The sequence below is a fragment of the Brachionichthys hirsutus genome, chromosome 9 (assembly GCF_040956055.1).
Source record: "Brachionichthys hirsutus isolate HB-005 chromosome 9, CSIRO-AGI_Bhir_v1, whole genome shotgun sequence".
NCBI lineage: Eukaryota > Metazoa > Chordata > Actinopteri > Lophiiformes > Brachionichthyidae > Brachionichthys > Brachionichthys hirsutus.
In genome coordinates this window covers 4797073-4815714 of record NC_090905.1, presented here as the reverse complement: position 1 = coordinate 4815714, position 18642 = coordinate 4797073, and the positions used below count along the sequence as shown (strand labels likewise).

Sequence of the window (18642 nt, the reverse complement as noted above, 5' to 3'; positions counted from 1 at the left end):
CACTCTATTGCTGTCTGTCTAGAGATCTTGTTCCCAGATTCAAAGCCATTGACATACTTGCAGCTGAAATGAGCTGCCCTCATTTAGTTGCCGATACCACATGAAGATGGCTCCTGTATTTAGCAGCACAGTCAGGTGAGCCCAGAAATATAGTTGCCGTGCAGCTGCAAGATAGAAAAATGAGTATAATGAAAACTATAGGTAAAAATATAATAATTAAAACAGTAAGAAAATAATTCTTTTCGCTTTCTGGCTCTCCTGTTTGTCCTCATCTTTGTTGACTTGGAGGTGCAGTGTGAGAATCATACGCCCACCTTGGAAATAGGAGTCAGCTGGCCTGGCGACCATAGATGGTCACTATTCATGTGGCGAATATCCAGATTAACCAGAGGTAGACTCTCTAATCTGAACAGTGAACACAGAATCACAAACACACAGATGCACAGTGGCATCCATTCTTTATCACCATTTTGCTCACAGCTCTATTTTATATTTTATTCCCTCAACAATACTTTGGCAACACACACTTGTACATACGCACACACACACTGATAGACTGTCTATCTGTGGGGGGGGGGGGGGGGGGGCAGACTCGCCTCCTCCACCTGGAGGAGAGCCAAGCCTTTCTCGCCTCCTCCCCCTTCATCTGTGTGAGCCCTTCACTTCACTCACTCCAGCTCCACTATGGAAGCATTTCAATCATTCAAATTAGCTTTAATCACAGCCAAAGGCAAAGAGTGGGAATGGCAGCACGTCACTTCGCATACTCAAGAATACTTAATGCATTGATTTTATATTGAGCATGCTGCATTTCAAAAATGGAGCTCTGGGGGGGGTAAATCAGATATCCAGACCAGGCCTTTTCTGCCACACATTCTTCTAAGACAAAGGATGGAAGCAGGGATGAGAGGCCGGCTTTATAATAGGCAGCGCGAGAAGAGTCTTTTCAGTCTTCAGACCTGACATGTGAGAAAAAGCGCATCAGTGACACCAGCTGCAGATTTCACATAATGACACAAATTATTGGCTCGCTAATGGCCGGCTTAGCCTTGAGTGTTCCCCCGCAGCAGCATTCTGGAGAACCGGTAGAGCACAGGATCAATCCCTGCCTCCTCGGACGTGCAGTAAAACATGGGATGCATCCAAAGGACATCTTATCCACATTGCAGTGTCTCTTTGTCTCCCTCTCTTTCCAATCCATACTGGTCCCCGGAGACTCACACTAGACTCCTACAGACACACACGCACCCCTCCCACACCTTCTTTCTCCCCCCACGCCACCCTCAAAACCACTATCTGTCCACCTCCACAGACGGCCTGTGGACAAACCCAGAATAACAATGTGATCTCGCCTCTTAAAGGCACACAGGCTGCTTTCTGCATCATTCTTTATATATAAATTATGGTATTCAAATTTGCATGGATTTGTAATGCCATGAAATAATAATAATAATTGAATGAATAATAATCTGAAATTAAAAACCAATCATATTTGAGATTTTAGAAGTGTCCTGTTACATTCTGCATAGCAATCGCTATGGAATAGTTCGTCAGTCAAAGTCAAGTACAGGACAAAGCAACTGCGCACTTCAGAGCGTCTCATAAAGGAGGCACTGCTATGGGCTCCTGCAAAAGACTTGCACAGAGTGCCCCCTTCTGTCGTCTGAGCCAGTATTACGTAATTACTGTAAGGCTCGTCAACCGCAATGGAAAACTGTGGTAATGTACAGGAAGCCATGAGGTTCACAGATCAAGGGTTCCGTAGATACGTGCTTACTGCAGCAGCATCGACTTCTATTCTTAACCTGTCTGTGGTCTACCTGTCTTCACAAAGTGCATTTGGTTTAGAAACAGTTTCAAAACAGCACGTTGCAGCCAGTGTGTCTAATTACACCGCCGCCAGAGAGATACGGAGGGAGGTAATGGCGGTGTCTGCTGTTTGTGTGTGTGTGTGTGTGTGTGTGTGAGAGCACGATAAAACTTAACATGTTTTTAATGCATTTCAAAGAGCTTTTGTGAAATGGTGGATTCTTGGGAGGGGCGTGATTCAGAGGATTTCATTATTTCACCACACAAGAGGAAGTTGTTGAAACTCCATGATCCACGATCGCGCCCCAAACTTCCTGTGTTGGATGAGAGTCTGAACCTGAAGACAATCAACGTTATAAAAATTCAGTTTTCACCAAATCACCACATGGTGCTAACAGGATATGACAGATTTAGTTTAGTTTGGCCTTCAAGCCAGTTGACCTCAAGCTGGGTCAGAAAAGGCTTGACGCGTAGGTGCAGAGGAGTCCGTGTGAATATTCAGTCTTCCACTGCCATGGCAGTGCAGCCAATGTTGACCTTTAAGCGTGAAGCAAGAACTTGCAATAGGAACCACAGTCCATGATCCAATCTGCCCCAAATTTCACATTGTGGAGTACAGACCTGAAGCTGCATACACACTGGCAGATTCATGAAATAGTTGTAGTGCCACCTAGTGGCGACAGGAAGCAATATTTCATACTTTGAAGCGAGCATGTTCACCATATTGATTCAGGAACCTTGATAAAACGTTTTGTTAAATATTACAAGTGTCTATTAAATGGTGTTGAATTTCAGTAACTCACAATGAAACAGAACATCGTCTTCTCTGCGCGCCGTTTTTGGATAAGCGCCCATGTCTGAAGCCATCCGCAGATCCATATGCAATAGCAGTGATTGCACCGCCCACTTCAATCAGGAGGTAGCCTCTTTATGATGAGTGTCGTCATTTGATTTAAAGGATGTGTTAACGGTGCGGCCTTCACATTGCATATTGGAACAGAATGTAACAGGACTGTGTGTAATGGGCACAGAGAGTGACTCCGCAAAGTGACGAATGCATTTCAATGAGGTTTTGTGGGAAGGTGATCCTGGGGACAACCAGGAAATTAGATTTTAAAACTCATCTAAAAAAAGTTCTGCCAGTTATAAAAGAGCTTTGAACTTTATTCCAGCGTGACACGGGCACAATTGAATGGCTTGAATGGAAAATATGATGCGCTCTATTCTATTATTATATTCTTGTGATACTATTATATCACAACCTTATTACGTGTGTATAAGGACACTGACGTCTTTTTAAGCAAAGATGGCAAAAGTTCTGAACATTTAAATGTTTTGCTTCATTCCTTTTTATAACTAATAACGGTAACATTTTCTTGACAATGATTGGTCGGTCTATATGATTGATTGGTTCCTCTGGATGCAGCACGCTGACGGACGTACAGCTTATGTCTGTCTTTGCAGGGTTGTCATGGCAACCACTCTCACAACTCATTCTTTTCTTATTTATGAGTAATATCCATACATATAAATAAACAATGCACCACCCCAAGTGATCTCTGTGTTTTCAGTCGTCTGAACTCAGCAAATGTAACATTTAAGTGAATCATGAAAGATTATTTTGGATCCATATTTCTCAAGTGTTGTTTCATGGCGAGATTTTTTTTCTCTTTGTGTGTATCGCAGGCTGTGCATATAGGAAATAAACCTGCCTTGAGGTCATCCAAGAAACCAGTCTGTGTTAAGTCACTACATCAAGTATTGTAGTGCAGCATCTCCAGCAGAAGAGGGAGGCAAATATGTTGAAGAATGAGCTCCAGGCTCAGATCGCGTCATGGTCTTTAATCACTCTAACATTTGTAGCCTACACCAACCTCGTGCGCGTGTGTGTGCCTGGTTATGGATGCACGTTCATGGCAATGATATTCCTGATCCAAAAGTGACTTGAACTTATTATTGTAGAGAGATAACTAATTTTGAGAACATTCAACGACGGCCCGAAAGGGCAGCACAGGAAAGAAATGTCCCAGTGTTGTTCCCATTATGGGTCACTGAGTTCAATGTCTGGAACCCAAAGCCTGTCCGCCACCTTTCACCACAACACAGCTTCTTTTGAAAAGGAATAAACTCCTCATCGTTATGCCTATAAATAATTCATGAGCTAGAAGTGAATCAGTGATTCTGGCATGAGAGCTTGTTTGTCTTGAACCGGGGGGCTTGTCCCCCTGGCCCTCACCTAACGTCAGCTGGAATAGGCTCCAGCTCCTTCCAAACGACCTTGCATGGGATAAGTGGTTAGAAAACGGATGAGTTGCCAGTATAAATACAACCCATGATCCACCTCAGAGCGGACCAGCTCTTGTATGACTATGATGAGTATCACAGTGATGCATACAGGAGGTTGCTATGTCATTTTTTTCATCATGCCGAAAACACAAAAAGCACTGATATGTCTATCTATCCATTACAAAATAAAAGAGGATGAATATTTATTTTAATTTAGTGATACGTGGTCTTTTACTTTCCACAGAATCCAAAGTATGCTTTCTTTGTCCTTTGAAAGATTTGATGCAACTGCATTATGAAACATTTTGCTTTAAGCCTGTAGACCATTTCACAACAATTTCAATTTAAGACAATATCCTGTTTAATCTGATTATTTTGTAATAAAAGCGTATCAAATACGTAGATAAAAGCATTCGAGTTCATCAAGGAATAACATTATTAGCTAGATTTCCAGATAAAGTCACTGTTGCTTTCCAGCAACATCTGTGACCTGCAAAGTGGAAAAAGTGTTCAAAAATGAATGCATGAATAAATGAATAATGATCAAAAAATTCCAATTGAGCTTTCAGCACTGAATGAACATGTGAAAATGAAAACCACCTCTTGGTGGTGATAACGTCACAGAATTCAAAAGTTACAGCTGAAAAATCACGAAACCATGAATGTTTTTAAAAGATCATTGTTCTGAACAATGTGGCCACAAATAAACAAACGTGTAATCTTTATTGTTGCGTAAGAGCTGAGTGACAAACAGCATCTGAACGCACATATCCATTATCTTTTTCCTTTGCAAGATCCCAGGACGTTGGATCCAATCCCAAATGAAGTTTATTGACAAAGTATTTGTCATATGTTCAAGAGACAGAAAAAAAAACACAGCTGCAGAATAAAAAGCCAAACATGTCCCTTAAAAAAAATAATCCAATGAGATTACAGTAATATATTTGAAGTCCCTTGATTAAAATAAAAAAACAGACATAGGTAATTGTAATTTAAGCATATTTTAAGTATTTTTTAAAGCAGGCAGTTCATTATTATTATTTTTATTGCTTGTTAATAGAATTTAGCAGTTGTTAAGTTGTTTGTGTTTTCACCATCTTTTGTCATCAACCTTTATGATGGAATTGATCCATCTTCTATAGGGAGAAATCTTCGTGAAGGTATACATTTCTAGGCCACCTGGGTATGGTGTGAAGCTTGCCGTCACCACTCCATACGCCTCTCCCCCTTCGCACACCAGGGCACCACCAGAATCTCCCTAAACACACAAACACACACACACTATGAAATGACTGCTGTAAAAGCAGATTATTGTTACTGTTTAAACATGCTACGTTAGAAAAAGATGCATACAGGACCCGGTGCAGGCAGTCCTTCTGAGCAGAACGTGTTCACCTGAGGACACCACTCATTGACAACAAGTGTTACATCGACTTCCATGAGAACTGGTGACAGTTTCTTTATGTTCCTGACTGTGTATCCCCAGCCGGAGACACTACAGGATTTTGGAATTAACTCCTCACTTTGGTTCGAGAAATTAATGGGTTTCACATGTTTACCCAACTTTGCCTTGGAGCTCAGCTTGAGAAGCAGAGAGAGAGAGAGAGAGAGAGAAAGGAATATTTATATTTATATTCTTATAAATATCAATTTGTGCAACTATAATAAAGCTGAGCAGTGCTTTCAATAGAACATGTACCAAGGTAGGAAAACTGACAATGAAACGATAAAAGGTTCAGCTCCCTTTTTTTTACCTTCAGTATCATGATGTCATTTGCATAATTTTTTGTTTGGAAGTCTTCATGTGGAAATGCTTGTTCCACAGACACATTTTGTGTTTCATTCCTGTGATTGAAATTGTGAAGTCCCAGAAAGACTGTGTAGGAACTGAAATGACAAAATTAAAAGCAAGAAAGTCCATTTCTGTTTTAAATCCATCTTGATCTCCTGTGACATGCTGTGTGGTGAAATGTTGGAAACAGAGAAGCTGGGATATGGCAGATAGCTCTAGCAAGACGCTGGTGAGGACTTAAAAACAGGCTCTAATCACAGACTCCATGGCCAACTGAGTTGTTACTGGGATTAAAAAAAAAGTTTATGATGCATGAAAATGTGTCTGACCTGTTTGACCTGGCTTGGCAGTGGGCTGCAGTCAGTACAAAACCCTTGCTCAGTAGAAAGCCGCCACAATATTTTGACGGTTTTCCCTGAATATTCCTCCGAATCAGCACCATATACGGCCGGCTGTGTGGCACGGCCTCGTGGCCACCAATAATTTCCCCTGCTTGGACTGATGACAAACATGTAAAGAATGTACTTTTTTTTTTGAAAACATCATAGATTAAAGAATTCATTAAAAAGCCAATCTATCCTCAAGCTGTGTTTGTCTCACGGAGACAGTGAGTGGGACTTTTACTCTCTCATGTACAACTGCATCCTACTCCGTGTGAAGCAGTACGCTGCATACTGCAATAAAAACTCAACTTACCTCGTCCATCAAGGGTCAGTGCAAGCATCATTATTACCAGTTTAACCAACATGGTGAGATCACAGGCCAGTGCAGCGGCACCCGTCACCGATGGCATCCGGGTTTAAATGCTTCTGTGTGTTTGGAGAAGGATGTTTTTGCATAGTTTCCATATGCAAATAATGTGGTTTTGACCACATTCACGCCTCCATCACTTCCAGAACACAGCGAGAGTCATATTTTCATGTTGAACTCATAATCCTTCAAGACTGTAATTGTTTAAGTCCATACATACAGCTGTGAATGCAGTTTACATAAATTATAGGTAGCTTTGCGTTAATGTTTGGGGATACACATCCATGAAGATTATTTGACGCTCATGCTGCGTAACATTATGCATCCACCGATTCTGTTACAACCAATCATGACCCTGACTACGATTATTAGGCTGTTTTATGGCAACATTATTGGGATAAATTCGCTAGATTCCCACAGATACATTCTAACATCGTAATATTAACTATGTATTTGCTGTTCTCTTTAAGCCATTGTAAGATTTCCTTTCATGGCAGCTATTTGAAAACCTTCAATGTTTTGGATTTAATTCTTTATGCATGAAATATTTTTGATCTTGTAATGTGTGGCTCCAGTTTATTCTGACTCTTGCAATTCGCGGTGCTTATTAGCCACATCCATTTGAGATGCTGTTTAATTCTTTATCTTGATTAATGGGAAGTATTGACAAAGATCATGAACCACTTCCCTTTCCTGAGTTATGAAAGAGCGTTAGTGTAACTTTCAGCTATGCCTGAGCAGAGACCAGAGTCATCAGAGGAATTGATTAGGTTCGGGTTAAAAGAGAGTGGTAATAAGGATGCTAGTTGTGTTTTTAGTAAAGACTCTCACTTTCACAATGGAAAATCGTTTTATTATTTCCATGACTGCAACTTCTAATGGAGCCAAATGGTGCAGGCTTGAGCATAAATTAAGACTGTGTGGTAAACCATAAAGTGATTAGACTTAATATCTCCACTGATGCTGTGGTAACACTTGAAGAAGGCCTGTGTGACTGCCTGCCACACAGCCCCTCATGTGACATTCTTCTTCTGTCATAAGACTGTGCATAAAAACAGGAGCTGCTTGAAAGTACATTTCATGCAGTGTTAAGTGAAAATAAACCTCTAAGCTTCCAGAGGGAGTCATTACGAGTCTGTTGAAGAGAAAAGAGCTCAGTCAGCAGGCTGCATTTTAATAAACCAGCGCTACACTTTAGCACTTTAGTGAATCTTTTGCCCAGTCTTTTCTCTTATAAGCATGGAGCTTCTATAAAAATCCATGTCTTAGAACAAGGTGATAGATATGATGGATAAATCAAAATGCAAATCATACGGCAGACATATTTGTTTTCAATTCAGCAAAAATGAATGAATATATATTTTTTTATTGTACTAAATGATTCAAACCAGCAAGAGACTGCAGGGAAAGGTGTGTTTTTACTCAGAGCCATATCGACGCATGTGAAGAGATTTGCGACAGCTCAAAAAGGGTGATTGCTAAAACCTGTTCCTGTTCCCCATTTCTGGTCCCCCAAGTGTAGCCAAGCCTAAAAGTATGCAGCTTACGGACCACAGAGAACAGACCCTGTTACATCACTTTCTTTGTCTAGACTCAAGTATGTCCCCCTTAGACACTTCATTGTAATTGTTTTGAATGATGCACAATAGAGTTTTCATGCATTGAAGAAGAGAGAGAGAAAAAAAGGATGCGGAGAGGAGGAGGAGGAAAAGAGCAAACAGGTTTTTGGGATGTGAGCTCTTGGAGTCCAAGGCAGTAATGGGAATAGCAGAAGGAGATGCAGAGAAGAACTTTCTCCGTAGAACAGAAAAGGCCTGTCACTTTTATGGGGCTGGCAAGACTGGCTGGTTTAGCCATTGGACATGAAAATCATCAATCACAGCACAAATTATATGTTCATTGAGAAGAAAGGGTATTAAAAGTAGCAATAAAAGCCAACAGACATTCCTAGAAGATCCGTGATGGATTGAAGCCGTGGGTTTGACGTGGGTTTAACAGGTTAATGACCTGAGAGTCAAGGTGATGGGATAATGGTTTGCCTGAAAACTTCTGACTCGTGTCTGTGCCAGTCTTGTTTTGTTAGGTTTGAGATTCTGATGAATTCTGTTTTACGGTTGCGTCAAGTTTGTGGACCATCGGTTGTCTCCACTGATGATAACAACGTGGAATGAAGCGCTGCTAGCAATGTTCAGCCGTACGTGTCTCTGCGCGAGTGTTTCCAGGAAGCGTGCATTGATAATGCTCCTTTCCACAGCAGGATTTAACATTTTAAATGTGTTGTGGCTAAGTGTTGTGGTTAAGTGTCCTGGCAATCAAAGTCATACAGATGTACTGTCTTTCCACAATAAAGTCTGTGCTTCAAAACTGAAGCTGAGCCTCGGTGACGGGAACATGTTAGCGCTGTCAAGGGAAATGAGATGCCAACAAAACTGGTGGTGCAAGGAAAAATATAAGAAACTCCAAGCCACTCCCCTTTAACACATATAAAATGACTTTAATATGATGATACGGTCATGTTAGGCATTAAGATACCGTGCTCCGACGTGTTTCAGCAGCAAGCTTTTAGCAGGGAGCCAGGAAAATGACCTTTTTTTACTGTTGTTTACCAGTAAGACCCTTCCATCTGCATATGATGTCATGGCCTGAAAAGGGTGTCGGGTATAAAACATAATAAATCTCCAGCAGATGGGATTCTAAATAAAACCATTCCTAAAAACTTTGTAAAGACTCAGTCATAATTTGTGACAAAAAGTCGGGTTCCTAAAAATGTTAAATTAAAAGCTCCAAAATCTGGATCTTCTTTTAGGCCTGGTACTTTATTCTTCCGTAATTTATAGTTCCAAAAGTTAAAATTTAATTTTGTCTGCTAGCTTTTCTATTGATGGGATGTGGTCAAAAAGGCTTGTCATGTGCCTGGGTTACTATTGTGGAAGTTATTGGATAGATGACATTCCATTCAGCACTCAATGGGGATGCATTTGTCAGGGTTTGGTTTATGCCTAGTTTATTTTTCATTTTGTGTGTGTGTGTGTGTGTAAAATATCTCATATCAGTTAAATATTAACTTTATGGATCTACCTAATAAAAGTGACTTCTCACCAAAATCAAACTTTAATACGCAAAAAACTCAAGAGAGAAAGAAAAGATGGGACACAATAATTGGACTGCGCTTTAAACGACATAAATTTTGTCAGCACTACGGATGTTTTTCTGCTCCGCTTGAACCATTTTAATCCAAAAAACATATGGAGACTATCGGCTTTAGACATGGGATTCATATTTAGATGTATCAGATTTATACCAGTATTATACGAGGATGGGAAAGTTTCTCTTTTGCGCCCCCCTTTTTTATTTTTTTGTGACGAATGGAACATTTCCAATCAAACAGTTAAGCCTTGGTTTTCGTGAGAAAAGTCAAGTCTTACCAGCAGCTAAAAGCTCTTGAGTCGAGACCATGTTTATTTATCAGCTCAGTTCCCCCGTCAACAGAGAATGATCACTCTGCTCTCAAACCGTCTGTTGCGCATTGAGTTAAGTATTAATACTGATGACTCACATGATGTCCCATTAGGAAAACAACCCAGTTGTGACCTCATGTTTGGCAACAGCCCATAATAATGCTGCAAAAGTCTAACATTAGGATGGGACCTTATCAACTCTCTGAGTTTAAACATTTGTACCTACAGCCAGTCAGAAATGAAGAAGCATTTTCGATGAAACAACTTCAAATCATAAACAGAAGTCCAGTTCTCTCAAATTCAATCTTCAAAAATGTTATTATTACTATTATTATTATTATTTCATAATCATATAATTAACATTCCTAGTGTGTATTACGTGCAACAATAAAATACAAGACTTTGGGGTGGTGTTGACATCATATATTGTGTTTTGTGAGGCTGAGACAGGACATTTATTTTGAAGAGGCATGATATTTATTGCTTTCTATGCGGGCGATCAAAGGTTTACACTTCCCTGTCAATCAAAATGTTATTTTGCCAATGTGCAGCTGAACCATCTTCCATTACTTTGTAATAACCATCACCCCTGGCGTGTGGGTGTGTGTGTGTGTGTGTGTGTGCGCGCGCGCGCGCCATTTGATTCAGTTCGAATATTTTGGGAGAGACAATAATTGTTGATAATTAAGGTCTGCTCTTGTCAGAAAACTCAAACCTCTCTCTGTCTCTCTGTCTCTCTCTCTCTCTCTCTCTCTCTCTCTCTCTCTCTCTCAATCATAAGCATATTCAAGTTAACCAGTTTAGCAGAATAAATTCGAAAAAAATGTAATTAAATAAAAGAATTCAATAGCGACCCCTCATTGTAATGTTAAATTGATGCACACGGAAACAAATAATCAAAAGAATTGGGCCCAGATGTTGATCTCACAGGCAGAGCAGGTGCAGTTAGATCAGGGGTGGGCAAACTTTTTGACTCGTGGGCCACAATAGGTTCTAAAATTTGACAGAGGGGCCGGACCAAGAACAGATGGAAGGAGTATTTGTGTGAACTAATATAAATGACACATGAAAGCTATTGAATTAAAGGATTTGGCCTTTTACAGGCAGTATTACAGGGAAAAGGTCAAATGAATGAGGTTTAATTATAATACAATTTGGTTTTTTTTTAATGATACATTAAATGGACAAGTTTGGCGGGCCGGATTAAAAAGACCAACGGGCCGCATATGGCCCCCGGGCCTGGGTTTGCCCATGCCTGAGTTAGATACTTTAATGGACAAAAACACATATTAGAAAGCTTCGGAGCATGCAAGGGTCGCTATGTTGCAAATGTAGAACAGCAAGGTGGTTAGATCAAGAAGAGTGAAAAAGAGTGAGCTGGACCTGCATAACGTTTGTTGAAGACGCCGCACTGGATAGATATTGTTTTTAGGGGAGATCTTGGCAATTTCCTGGAGGGGGGGGGGGGGGGGGGTGTGTGTGTTTGTGCTCACCGTGAAACTAGAAAAGTTCACACCATGCTCAAGGCATTATTTTTATTTCTCCGTTGAAGATATGAATCAGTCCTTTGCTGTGTTGTGCAATGTGGGGATTTTTTTTAAAGATATTTATGATTTGTGAGATTGTGAGAAATGTGTACCATCATCCGTTTGTGTCAAACAGAACTATCTGCTAGTGCAGTGTTGACTCCTTTTACTGGGGCCAAGCTTCTCAATGTTAAATTCCCCAGAGTTCACTTTTACGCAGGAAACCTTGAGCAGATTGGGCCCACCAGATGGAAAAGGACACTGGTATTCTGGGTATTTGGCAGTCACTGGGAGAAGAGAAGGCAGGTATTTGGCTGTGCAGTGGACACTCAGGAGGTGGATAAAGAGGATGAGGATGAGAACAATAGAGTGTGTATCCTTCGAGTGGTGGAAGATGAGTCAGAGAGTCTGTGTTTGTCATTAAAGGAGAATGGAGAAAACAGAAGCGCACCTTATACCTGATCAGTCCTGACAACTGTGATCAGACAGGCGAGGGGCGTACATTCATCCTCACATGAGTCTGGACCACATGAGTCTTTGTGCATGCGTTGTGCGTCCTTTCAAGTGTTGCTTGTGTAGCAATGTGACCGTGGCTCATTTTCTACCAGAGGCCACCCATGCAATCACAAAGGAACGCTTTGATTAATTTTTATATAACATTAATGCTTAGCATTCATGCTGCCAAATTTAAAACAGAGTCATTTAATTGCTGAGCTGGAATTTACTTCTGTAGTCTTCATTATGAATTAATCGCTCAATGCTAACGGCAACAGTGCACTCACACTTAATGGCTGCTATTTTGCAGTGTAATTCTTCAAAGATTCATAGACTTTTATTACAGTGTTTGCTCAATAGGCTGCACCAAATCATCTGAGATTTGTTATGAGCAAAAATATTAACTCTGCTGAAAAAAATAAATATTTTAACTTCATTGCCATGTGTGATTAAAGTAAGCCTAAAATGGAAACATAAAGGCCGACCACAGCCGTCCCTGTTCTCCTTTTTTGAGCACACCTGCTGTTTACTGATCGAGCTCAGTCTCCATTTGGATAAATCGGGAACCTTGAGAACAAATGAGACTAGAGACCGATGGTCAAACAGGAGTGAGATTGAGGACATGGTGAAGGGCAGCTTTGCAGTGCAGTGGATGTGATGGGGACAACTGTTCCAGTAGCTCGATCCATTTTATTTCCAGTTTGAGGAACCCGTTGGACTTCGGTCTATGTCAATAGTGGCTGGAGATTCTTAGCTTATAGCTTCTGAATGCAGGACCACTGACCGTCTGCAAATCATCTTGAATATTGTAAAAGTTAGACAGCAAGTTAAAAGATGCCACCACAGATAATTGTTCTTAATTAACTGATGTCAATGAATCTCTCACAGTGAAATTTGTCTGGTGGCGTTCATGGCCTCTCTTTTTTCCCTCCAGCCACATTGCATAGTTGATAATGCAGAGACAGACAGGAAATTAGGCACGATAGGGAGGTTTATCTCATGCAACAAAAATCTACCGCTTGCTCATCTATTCATGAGCTCTATCAAGTTTGAAATAAAGCCTGAAGAAAATCATATGTACAATAACATGCTGTCAGTATGATGAGATGTAAGTATTCATTTGTTTGGAGAACAGCAGGTACTCTTGAATGTGTGCGTGTTTTAATGCAGAAAATACTCATGTGGGGTGAAAGCATCAGGGCCTCTGGAAAGAAACAATGTTTGGCCTTGTACTTGTGTTTCACATGCTTTAAGAATGAACACAAAGCTGTTTGCCGCAGTGATTCATGGCTCAAAGTCTGGCCTCCAGCAGACTTCCCAGTATGACGCTCCTTTCAGGCTCCAAGAGTTTTCATAATGCAGGCCACTTGTGATCTGGAAAAACAAATTGTGAAATAAATCTCTAATCGCAGGGGTCAAATCCAATAGCAGTTTCAGTTTCAACAATTCAGAATTATTATCGTAAACTCCTCTCAAATTTGAATTGCAGATCATTTGTCATCATGATGAATTAAAACCTTACAAGCTCATGCAGTCATCGCTGCAGGGCGTTTTTTGATTCATGAATGCTGCTGCATAGTTCTGGGGTATTATAAAAATATGAGGTCACAATGTTGACTGAGAAACTTCCTTCCAATTCTGCAGAAGTGTTTTAGCTGCACAAGCAGTATAACCTGTGGAAAATAAGGTCAAGCAGTCAGGCTTGAGAAATTCTATTTGGAGCAATGGAGACAGATTGAATTCACGTCTTTAAAAAAAAATGTAATAATTTCAATTTCAAATGACCATGCGGAAAAATTTTAAATCCTGCAAATCTATAAATAAAAACACTTAAAACTGTGGCAATGTGCTCTGCTCATTTGACCATATTTTTCCAATCGTCCTCTTTTTCCTCAGCAGCTCTGCAAAAAATTAAAACACAAAAGATAAAAGGCAACTTTCAGGCAACGTTGCGACCTGATTTGATCCGCGACCCATAGTTTGAAATCCATTCAAAAAATAATAATCTGGTAATTGTGATCTCTTTTTAAACTTTATTTACAAAACCTATGGCTTCATATCATAAACCAATTGCTTCCAATCATAAATGTTCAATTTCCAGAATGGATCAACTTTCCTTTGGTGTTTTATGAAAAAGTAATATGGAAAATTGCTGGGCACTGAGCCTTCAGAATCTTCAAGTGTTCCATTAGCAAACACTCTAAGAGGATTTCTTTTGGCAACATGCAGATTATTCCAACCAGGTAGCACCTGTCTCGACTTGTATTTGGCCGCATTTGCCAGATCCAAAGTGCAATATATAATAATATAAAAATATTAATATAAAAAGTAATAATGGACTGCAGCTCCTCACTGTCTCTCCAATGTTTTTCAGCCATGTGGGATGATTTCTTCACATTCTGAGCAGATGGATTTCAGAGAAGATGCATTAGATTTATTCACCAGTTTGCGACAACAACAAAAAAGGAAGATACTCCAACAATCATGTTTTCAGGGTTCTCCTAAAAGCTGCATCTTCCCTGACTTCAGATTGCTCGCGGTCATAATTTTCCATCACGAGCTATAGTCGGAAAACCTGAGTTTTAGTGGATATTTCAAGCAGAATGTCCTCGAGTAGATATTCTTCAAACAAATTACCAATTACTTCTCAGAATCTGTAGCTTGGGGGAAAATGTAATGAGCCTTCTGTGTGCAGTCCAACATGCTGCACAGCACTCAGAGTGAAACAAACAGGGGTAAAGCTGTCCATCGCTGGTAGTGGTTTTATTTTCATTAACTTCAAACTATCTTTCAAATTAATTTTGGAAATTAGACTTGGGACAAAAGTTTGAGTGAGTTACGAACTGTGATCTGTGAGCTTTGAAGACGCGCTTTCATATTTCAACACCACGAAGCAATTTCTCGGCAGGAAGTGGATTCGTGGCTTGCCCCTCTCTGTCTGAAGAGTCGTGGATGCTCGTACTTGGATGCTCACAGTCAAACCAATAGGGAATTTAGAGTCACTAATACATCTACAATATATTGCATGTTTTTAGACTATTGGAGTCAAAGTAAAAAAAAAAATCTTGATTTGCTTAAAACGGCATGTTTTTTTCATCAAATACAGCTACAACCTCCCAGCGAGTCCTTCAATATATCCACTTCGGGTTCAACCAGGGATGAATGGAGAATGCCCAAATGGATTCTAAAGTAGCTGCATGAAGTGGTCTTGGACTGTAGTCTAACACACTACTGCCAACCCCTACACATGTCCATCATAAAACCTTCTCGTATGCACGAATTCTGGACAAGAAACTCACAAAACATATCCAATTTTTTGAGACTGTGCGGTAAAAAAAAAAACCCCAAACACGCAGACGTTTGCTCCGTGAGACATTTGCCTGTAAATGTTAATTTTCCCATATGGATGGTTCCCCCCGCTTTACGAATCAATCCTGTATGCTCTCATCCCCATTGGGAGGTTGCTGGGCTGACTGCTTTGATGTGGTTTTAAGCTGTTGGCCAACACAGGTTTCATTTTTCCTTTCATAGTCTGTGAAATTGTCTGCTATAAAGCAGAACATTATTTTCTTAAATCCTTACATTCAGTGTGACCATCTTAAACACAAGGTAGACAGGCGTGTCCAGTTCATTGTTGTTTTAGTGGCGCTTTACATCCCTTCTGGTCATTATACCACCCTCCCTCGCGAAAACAAGAGTATGTGTTACAGCTATTGATGCTGGCGCGTAATCGAGGTCAAATTTTGTAGAGCTGCTTCTATTGATCTCTCAGGCAAAAAAAAAAAGACGCAAAAGAAACATGGTGAGGTAACTATGGTGAGGTATATGTCTTACAGGCTTTTCTTCTGGGAGGTATGCCTTACAAAATCGCTTTATAATCTATCTAATAAAACGATGGACACACACAATAAAATTCAATTATTGTTTACTTTTTCAGGAAGCCATATGCCTCCATTATCCCATCTGTGATTCGTCATGTTCCAGACTATAATAATATTTCATACAATTTCCTCCAGGAAACATAGCACATCCATTATGAGACATTCGCAGATGAGCGTGGCTTGAATCATCCAGGAGAGGGTTGAAACTGCAGCAGCAGCCAGTTGAATATTTCTCAAAGTCCCACTTGTATAGGTACTCTTCCTACAGGTATCCCCTCATGGAATAGTAGCTACTAATAATATAAGTTAACAATTTTGTCTAAATGTCTTGTCAATCATTGCGTCATGTGTTTCATGCCATTTTCACTGTCTTATCCAGATTTTACCAGGTTGTGTTTGATTGCTTTTTGCAATTAGGATAAATTTGCTGTTTACTTCACATAGCAGTCCACAGGGCATAAGAGGGTGTTGTCCAAATCATTACTGAAAGTCTAGGTCTCCCCCTTGCCTCAGAGCTGAATATGAATAGCAAGTCAGTGTGGAGAAGCTTGATATATTTCAGAAGGTCTGCAGGATGAGGCAGTCAAGCTTATTGTGATGTGTAAAGTTTAACATGTGTGTGTGATTCTTTTTTAATTTGAATAATATTAAATATATTACACATTTTTGAAATTTTACTGTATTTTTTAATTTCATTTAATCTTCATTTCAATATTTGTCTGGACACTTAAAAATCTCAGTACAATTGCAACTCTTGATACAGTAATGGAGTTTTTTTTGTCCCATGCATTTACAAATCTAAGGGAATCTGAATATCCGTTTGCATTAATTGCATTTAACAAAGAGTTCTGCGACAATAATTGCCCCTGCAAAACATTAGAATGTTAGCGTTGTGAGCATGCTGACTTTAGCGTAGCAGCCTGCTGAAAACCTATAGACTAGTTTCCCAGAGCCATTAGCATGTCTGTCAGGTTATTCAGATGTAATGAGGAAAGCAGTAAGATGCTTCATGCACAAACACACTGCTGTATGTATTCTTTATGCCTTTTACAATGTTAATACATTTGCAACATGCATGCAGACTTAGTGTATGGCCATTGAGTCACATGCATGCACTAATTAACCCACTTTTATTTCCTCCAGCCATCAGAATATATTAGGACAATCCAGCATAAACCATTCAGTACACAGTAAAAACCATCATCATCACAGAGGCACGTAATGGCAACAACACAAATGCATTTTCAAATGGTGAACTCCGCCTCCTCCTCCTCCTCAACCTTCAGAGTTCAGACACGATGTCCCCCCCAGCAGTACATCTGCTAAACTGGGAATTTTAAGAACAAGACATATTGTGTCTGGCTATAATCAGAAGTGAGAACATGGGGGGAAGGAATGTAGCATAGTCTGATCTTTCCTGCAGACATTTATGCATTAGAGGTGGAACAGCCTTCACAGTCTAATTCAGTGGCTAGATTTCATGCAATCAGTGTCTCACCTACAATTAAAGGAGGTTTTTCCAATGCAAAATTACTGGGGGGGGCAAAGCGAAGAGCAAAGCGCTTTGGAAAATTGGTTCAAAATTTTACCCAGTGCCTCAAACTGTCAGAATACTCCTTCCTACGAAAATGAGGCTGTACAGCACTGCTTCGCATTTATACTGTCAGGTTACATCTCCAGGAAAATGGCATACACAATATAAATGTCACCACTAACCTTCATACAAGGAAAATTGTTGTTATCCTTGATGTTAAGCAACATCAAGGACGTCAAATGTTGTTTGCAGAGAGATGCACAGTATATTGATGGGTTAAGAGACTGTATGACAGAGAAGAGAGGAGGATGCATTTGTGTTCTCTTACATTTCATCTCCGTCAATTACACACAAAATAAATGGCTGAACTCAATTCCCAAGAGAAACAAAGCCAGAGCCATTTCTCCTCATCATAAATAATCTAAAACAAGATGTAGGGTAAACCAGCCACCGGTGGAACCGGTAGATATCACTGACCTTGAAGAGGTTAAATTACAATATATCAGGTTGCCATTTATTCAGCCGGTTGCCAATAAGCAGCCGGAGTTCTTGTTTCCACAAGTTTCCAATAATTCAGACCATAATTTGGTCTTTTGAGACATCTCACCTTTCACCATTTGTCCTTCACTTAGGCAGCTTTATATAGATGTGTAGAAAGTCAAAGGATGTGCTCAGTCTGCATTTACTGTCGCCAACAGCTGTAATGATGTGGCCGAGCATGTGATGATTTGGAAACCTGTTATCTGTTCTTTTATTTGTGTTGTTCCTCCCATTGAAGGCAAAGTCCTTAAACTCTGCCTCTCATTGACAAACCTGATATTCTTACCTTCACTCCAAACATTTTCAACGCTAATGCCCAAATTTAACCAGCCCGCCCAATGAATGTAACAGATGCTAGCCAATCAGAGGAAGAGTAGTGCGGGTGAAATGATCCCTGTTATCCCCATCTTTTAGCATTACAATGCTAATTGTGGTTAATTCTCTTAAGTGCTGCCAGCAGCATCAGAAACTCGTTCAAACATCCATAAAGAGCCCAAATGTCCAGACAGGGCTCTCGATCACTCATCACTTTCACAGCACAGCACAGTACAGAGCCTTGAGGCTTAATGGG

At 40.2% G+C, this 18642-nt stretch overlaps 1 protein-coding gene across 1 annotated transcript; it reads right to left on the bottom strand.

Annotated features, from left to right (window-relative positions):
* Positions 1-5185: 5185 nt before the first annotated feature.
* On the bottom strand, positions 5186-6680 carry si:ch211-212d10.1 (granzyme G). Its single transcript, XM_068743505.1, has 5 exons — positions 6584-6680; positions 6226-6385; positions 5850-5982; positions 5449-5676; positions 5186-5353 (listed from the first exon to the last, which is right to left on the bottom strand). The coding sequence occupies exons 1-5, from the start codon at positions 6678-6680 to the stop codon at positions 5186-5188; spliced, it is 786 nt and encodes a 261-aa protein (XP_068599606.1).
* Positions 6681-18642: the final 11962 nt, after the last annotated feature.